The 7,500-nt window shown below is 40.5% G+C and overlaps 1 protein-coding gene across 1 annotated transcript in view; it reads left to right on the top strand.

The window, feature by feature from the left end:
• Nucleotides 1–7,500, top strand: part of LOC138980169 (adhesion G-protein coupled receptor G2-like) — a 52,502-nt gene that overhangs the window by 1,363 nt on the left and 43,639 nt on the right. The window contains exon 2 of the mRNA XM_070353002.1: nucleotides 4,031–4,116. Within this exon, the coding sequence (XP_070209103.1) occupies nucleotides 4,057–4,116 (60 nt within the window). The 5' untranslated portion in view covers nucleotides 4,031–4,056. The remainder of the gene's footprint in view (nucleotides 1–4,030; nucleotides 4,117–7,500) is intronic.

Raw genomic sequence — 7,500 nt, 5'->3', positions numbered from 1 at the left:
GTGCTAGCCCAGTCTCCCATGAGTTTAACAATTTCCCCCGGGACTCCGCAGGACATAGCCCACGTTGCGCCGCCCCTTCTAAAACTGTGACTACTAACATTCCCCGCAGCAGCTGCAGTAACATGACGCAAGCGTTTATTAAATTTGTAACCTTTTGAGTGGAAAGGCTTGCGCCCAAGATCCGAAACGTTGCAGTTACTGCGGTAACAGGGCACAGAGGATGATCCAATAACACAGGTAATCTGATAGCTAGTGTACTTTCTTTGCGTTGGGTCGTTTTACTCCAAGTCACCGGCACAATTGTAACACAGTCATGTTCGGTCATAAGGAAGCTGTCTCTAGTCAGCTGTTTTGTCGGGTCAAAAGTGCCATCGTCTTGAAAGAGGTTTGACTTCCTCAACAGTCCAAAGAAAAGAACCAAGCAAGCCACCCAAAACACACAGTCTTCAACATGCAAAAAGTTCAGTTCTTTGCGAATAGATAGTAGCACTTCAGGAGTAATCGGAGTCTTTCTCGTAGGTGGACACCCCATGCATTGATCAATTCCCTTCAAGGTGGTTTTGACATACCAAGAGTCTCTATATGGGTGCTGTTCGCCACATTCCAAATGAAGAATGCGAATTATGTTGAGGTACTGTTTCACTGACGCTGGTTTGATGCGCCTCGCAAGGAACGCAGCATACTGTGCCACAGTTTGCTCTCTGACGCCAGCACCGGAAGAATGTTCATAGAGTCACAGAACTGTAGGTAGGAATTTAAGTGAGTCTGGTAAGTCTTTTTGGTACTGTCAGCAAAGTTCAGGGCGCGATAACCTGCCACCTCTCTCTTCAGTTCCGCACCCAGACTAGCCGTAGCTGCACCTGCAACCAAGAAAGGCAAGCGTCGCAATTGACATAATTATCTTCCCAAAAGATTGCGGGTCTGCGTCCGTGGTGGTACCATGATAACAAGTCCACTAATTTGTCCAACTTCCCTTCGTGGAGGCGTGATATACTGTCAGCCATAATATTAACTGATCCTGCCACATGCACCGCAGAAATATTACAATTTATCTTAGCACATTCCCACGCCATTTTTCGTAACAGACAATTAACGTAAATGTTCGTCGATCGTCCTTTGTTTATGACACCTTTAGTCACAGTACTATCAGTGTGGAAAACCACGCTTTTCCCTGTCCACAAGTGCGACCAACGTTTAACTGCTTTCACGACTGCAATGATTTCCTTGAAATTTATGTGCAGGGTTTTTTGCTGCTGGAATGTCATTTTCAAAACAAGTGTAAACCCAGTCACTTTGCTGCTGTATTGCACGCATCGAAATACACATGCTGCGGAGCATGTTGATAAAAATACACGGTACCATTGAACACTGTAAGAAAAGACAACCACCATTGCAAGTCTTCATGAAAGGCTTTCGTAAGTCTAGTTTTGTGGGGGTCCTGATTTGGCCTAAATGGTCCGCTGGACCCATTAAGCAACAGTCAACTAACTAACTAACTAACTAGTTTTGTGCTTTTGCTGCTGCAAAGGTTTTTGTGTGTCAAGTATGCGACGGAGAAAAAATCTGCCTCCCCGAACCACACATGACGCCCAGTTGAGAGAGCCTGCGAGGCTCTGTAGCTGTTGCTTGGTTGCGCGTTGTTTCTGCTGAAACTGCTGTAGCTTCTGTCGTAGCTGTTGTATCTTGTCGTTGCCCAACGACAGTGTGCAGGCCTGGGTGTAAATGTCCACCCCCAGGAAGGTGATGCGCTGGGTAGGCACCACCATTTTCTTCCAACTGATGTTAAACCCTAATTCTCTGAGTAATCTAATCAATGTAAAAAGCATTTTTTCACACTCTTCTTTTGTTTCTGTTGCTAACAAAAAATCATCAATATAGGCCACTACTCCACTCATTCCTCGTCTAACCATACACCGTCTCACAGCCTGTGGAATCCTATGGAAATGAGCGGGACCTACGTTACTGCCAAACGGCAGTCTGCTGTCAAAAAGATAAGGAGGTGTTTTGTCATCACCAAAAACCCATGCTGCCATCGTGAATGAGTCTACTTTCTTTATCGTGGTATCTTTAACGTGCACACCCAATGTAGTGTACACGGGGGGGAGTTCGGACACCGAAGAGAGTCTGCACACAAATTTGACTCTGAAATACATTTCCGCCGAATCTGGGATCGAACTCACGCTGATAGCGGCCAACTGAATACAAATCCAGCGCGCTACCAACTGAGCTATATCCCCGCCAAACATTTAGTCACAACTGGACTAAATGTAATAAAAGATGGGGATGGTAAAACAGAAGGTGGTAACACATATTTGTAAAAAGGGACCACAAGAGAACAACAATAAGTATGAAGGATAAATAAGAAGATGAAGAAGACTTGGAGCGCCGTTTTTTTGAGAAGAGTGAATCTGATTACAGTAATAATAAGTGCACATAAGACACGTACACAAGGTTACTACGTTTTGCGATCGGGAATAATGTCACTGAATTGCACAAACATCGAGGCATAATTGATAAATAAACAAGTCGCGTAAGGCGAAATTACTACATTTAGTCAAGCTGTGGAACTCACAGAATGAAACTGAACGTAGTCCGCCGCTAGTGCAAAAGGCAGTGAAAGTGACGAGCCTGTTTGGCGCGGTAGCGGTTGCGCTGTGCTTCATAGCACGCTTTACTGTACCTCTCTTCGTTTTAACTTTCTGAGCGTGTTTTTAATCCAAACATATCATATCTATATGTTTTTGGAATCATGAACCGACAAGGAATAAGATGAAAGTGTTTTTAAAACGATTTCGAAAATTTAATTTTAATCATAATTTTTATATTTTTAATTTTCAGAGCTTGTTTTTAATCTGAATAAAACATATTTATATGTTTTTGGAATCAGAAAATGATGAAGAATAAGATGAACGTAAATTTAAATCGTTTTATAAAACATTTTTTTTTTTACAATTTTCAGATTTTTAATGACCAAAGTCATTAGTCCGGCCTTCGTCGAAGATTGCTTGGCCAAAATTTCAATCAATTTGATTGAAAAATGAGGGTGTGACAGTGCCGCCTCAACTTTTACAAAAAGCCGGATATGACGTCATCAAAGACATCTATTTAAAAAAAAAGGAAAAAAACGTCCGGGGATATTATTCCCAGGAACTCTCATGTCAAATTTCATAAAGATCGGTCCAGTTGTTTAGTCTGAATCGCTCTACACACACACACAGACAGACACACACACACACACACACATACACCACGACCCTCGTCTCAATTCCCCCTCTATGTTAAAACATTTAGTCAAAACTTGACTAAATGTAAAAAGCAACGACTAAGTAAACTTACATGCGAGTAGAAATGAAGAACAATTGGTAAGACAGCATAATTATTTCACATCACAGTGTCAAATAAATATATCAAAATCGAACTCATTTCCGGAACCTGCCCGTCTGTCTAACAAAATATTGTACAATTAAAAACCAGTTAAACACACTTTCTGGCAATTTTAACCTTAAAAAGTCCATATATGATATATTCACCTTGCCGGTCCTGACTTGACATGATTATGGAATTACAGACTTGAGAAAATGAACTCCGAAAGACATCCACATAGACAAATAAGACAAATAAGACAGACAGACAGACAGACAGTCAATAGATACACACAAACCAGACAAACACACACGCACGCATGCACGCACATAAACAGACTGACAGATCCCCATACACAACACACACAACATACACACACATACACACGCACACGCACATACACACACACACACACACACACACACACACGCACACACACACACAAACACGCATATACACACGCACACATATACACACACACACACGCACACACACACATACACACGCGCACACACACACACACACACACACACACACACACACACACACACACACACACACACACACACACGACTAAGGTGCACGACAAGCAGTATTGCAACACAAAAACCACAACAACAAAACACCCTACACCTCATGCTAATAATTGATGACTCTTTTTTTTCAGACCAGGTCTGAAGCGACGAGCAAGACATGGAACATACAAACCATTCGTACTTCCTGTTCGCGACACTTGTCATAATTGCCCACTCGGTAAGTACTGTGGAATGTCATGTTCGATGTGGATTGGCTGTTGTCAGCGTTGGTAGAGCCCCAAGTTTATATGATGCTTAACCCGAAGAGATTTTTGAGTTTGAAAAATGATGAGAAAGAAAGGGCAGTAAGCTATTTAAATGCACACGACATGTGCACTAGTTTAGAATTCGAACCATTTTGTTTTTGTCGAGATACATATTGTGTCATTGTTGAACCAACTGCTATGATTGACCCAGTAAGTAACTGCGGGTTTAACTTTACTGCGCACTTTGCATTAAGAAAAGCATCATTGAAGGTGACATCCGTCTTCTCGAGAAAAATTTATTTCTCAGTCTTGAACCCACTCCAGTAAGACATTAACAATGTAACTCCAGAAATAATGTACCTCCGCATATATTATCACCAAAAAGAGTATATTGGTAACATCCTTCTCATCCAGGTAACACGTTTTTCATTCTTCATTGATAATCAACAATGAAACTACGGGCATAATTATGTGTCCTCCACCTTTACCACTCCACAAAAACAATATCACGTAGTTTGTTAGCTGTGTATGTTTGTATAAAATATAGTGTGTATTGCACTTATGATCATTGTGTGAACAGTACATGTGGTGATTTGTGTCTGTATGATTAATTTGTTTTATGTAGGTTGTACTTTTAGTTGTTCTATTCTGTATATATATATATATGTTCTTTTGTAAAGGGCCTAGAGTCATAGGTTAGGCACTTACAAATGTCCAGTTATTATTTATTATTATGATTGCCTAATTAGCGGGGCAAAATGGCCATACACAACAACAACAACAAACGTAGAAGTTGCAGCCCATGAACGGAGAAGAAGAGGAAGAGGTTATTGGAATGTGACCAACATGACAAATATAGTTTGAGTAGGCTAAGCGAGAAGCGTTCCGCCAATACGCTTGGCTGTCACTTCTTATCTGATTGTTTTTTCAAGTGGCATCAAGTGTGTGATGCATGCAGTGCACTCCCTTGATTTGTCATCTGTATTCTGCGTAAAGAACGTCGCGTTGAATTAATTAAGTCAACCGGACACGCTGCTTGCATGTCCTTGTCCTGGTTTAGTTAAATACCACCACATTATATCACCATTCCTTCTTCTTCTTCTGCGTTCGTGGGCTGAAACTCCCACGTACACTCGTGGGTTTTTTTTTGCACGAGTGGAATTGTACGTGTATGACCGGTTTTTTACCCCGCCATTTAGGCAGCCATACGCCGTTTTCGGAGGAAGCATGCTGGGTATTTTCGTGTTTCTATAACCCACCGAACTCTGACATGGATTACAGGATCTTTTTCGTGCGCACTTGGTCTTGTGCTTGTGCTCGGACACCGAGGAGAGCCTGCACACAAAGTTGACTCTGAGAAATAAATCTCTCGCCGAACGTGGGGACGAACTCACGCTGACAGCGGCCAACTGGATACAAATCCAGCGCGCTACCGACTGAGCTACATCCCTGCCCAATATCACCATTCCATTTGATGTTATTTGCATATTTGATCATAACTTGACATTTGGAACAGATCGAGACAGTCTGTGTTGTACGAAACCGCACCATGGGTCGAGTTTAATTGTGACTGTCCAGACCTGTGTCAAATCTGATAGTTTGTTCAAAAACAATTTTTGATTACATTTCTGCATCCGTCTATTTCAGTTTTTGTTTTAGTTTTAGTTTTACTACGATAGAACGCATACGTTTCGCCCAATTGCATAAACTTCCCGATTCATGTTCGTATTCATTTCTTCGATGCGTGTTTTCATTTGCTAACATTCAGCATATTAGAAATAACACTATGACACGCCAGTAAATGTTCAGCCATCACATCCATCATCACTAAACTAACACTTAACAATTGTTTAATAGTATATGCACCCGTCTTCACAAAACCACCAACAAAACAAAATCATTTTCCATTAAATTCGCGAAAAGAAATTTGACAAAGAAGAAATTAAAAACATACACATGTGAGCACATACACTTTTCATTGCAATTTAACCTTCGCCCGACCGGGTTATCGACTACACACGGAAGACATCGTGGTGCCGTGCGGACCCATGCTTCTCAAAGAAGGACAAATATGCATACCCTTCCGTAGACGCATGCTTTCCAAAAAAGCAAAAACGTGCATCCCCTTCCGTAGATGCCGTGGTTAAATTTCCGCGAGAAGTAATTAAATTAAATTATTAATTTAATTATTACCGTGCGGACTAAAGCTTCTCAAAAAAGGAAACACCCTTCTGTAGACGTCGTGGGGCCGTGTGGACCCACATTGTTATGTATTATTTTCGCTCCACGCGACTTGCTTATTAACTCTAAAATTAAGCAGATCGTAGAAAATGATGTTTAGAGCCAATACCTGCAGGTTTGTGACTTCTCTCCCTAGTTGTTATGTAAGTTCCTTCAGTTTGAGAAACATGGGTCCGCACGGCCCCACGATGTCTTCCATCAATGTAGTCAACATTTGACCTTTGTTTTTTTTAATTTCTTCTCGCTGAAATGTAATGATCTTTTAGGACATAAGAGATGTGTAGGTGTCTGAGGCATTTTAAAAAGCTCATTACAAAATTCCACCTGGTTTAACAAGATATTTGCATTTAAACACCCTTCTGGGTCCACACGGACCCACGACGACCGGCGAAGGTTAAATGAATAAATGTATAACATACATCAATCCTTACTTCATTCCTTAAAATGACGTTAAGGGCAGAGATGGCACGGACATTTTGGTTCCTTTGGCAAACTTTTTTTCAAGTTTAGTTTCAAGGTTCTTGATACACATTCTCAGAAAAAGTGGGGTTTTGTTTTACCTTAAAAGTGATATAAGAATGAACTATGGATCAAAATGCTCCCCGCCCGTAAACAAAATAAAATAAAAAAGGCAAAAAAGTAAGGGTTATAGCAGCCTGCATGCAACTGAGGTCAAACAAAAATAAAGATAAAACTTTGCATTATGTTTTATGTAACTCTAAAAAGGTCCCTGGATGCAACAACAGAGCAACGTATTTAACATTATTTGTTTTCTGGGTAGATATCATTAGAATTGTTGTACTTTGACAGAATTTCTAAAATCATTCCTGGGTAATTCTTAAAATGTCTCCATGTTACCAAACAAACCAACCATGTGTTATGAAAATACAAAAAAAGATTGAACAGTTAGCATATATGATGAATATGTCCCAATGAAGGCACTGATGCTCAAAACATTAATCTGAAAAAACCCAGCGTCAACAGTTTTCAAAATGGTGTCAAATGTGAATACATACTTTGAAATGATCATTTTATTACAAGAAAGAGGTTGATAATGAAAAAAATAACATTGCACAATGATTATAATTATGGTCATCAAAGTACATGGCAAAAAG

This window comes from Littorina saxatilis, linkage group LG11 (genome assembly GCF_037325665.1).
Source record: "Littorina saxatilis isolate snail1 linkage group LG11, US_GU_Lsax_2.0, whole genome shotgun sequence".
NCBI classification, from domain to species: Eukaryota; Metazoa; Mollusca; class Gastropoda; order Littorinimorpha; family Littorinidae; genus Littorina; species Littorina saxatilis.
This window is presented reverse-complemented; position numbering and strand designations above follow the sequence as displayed.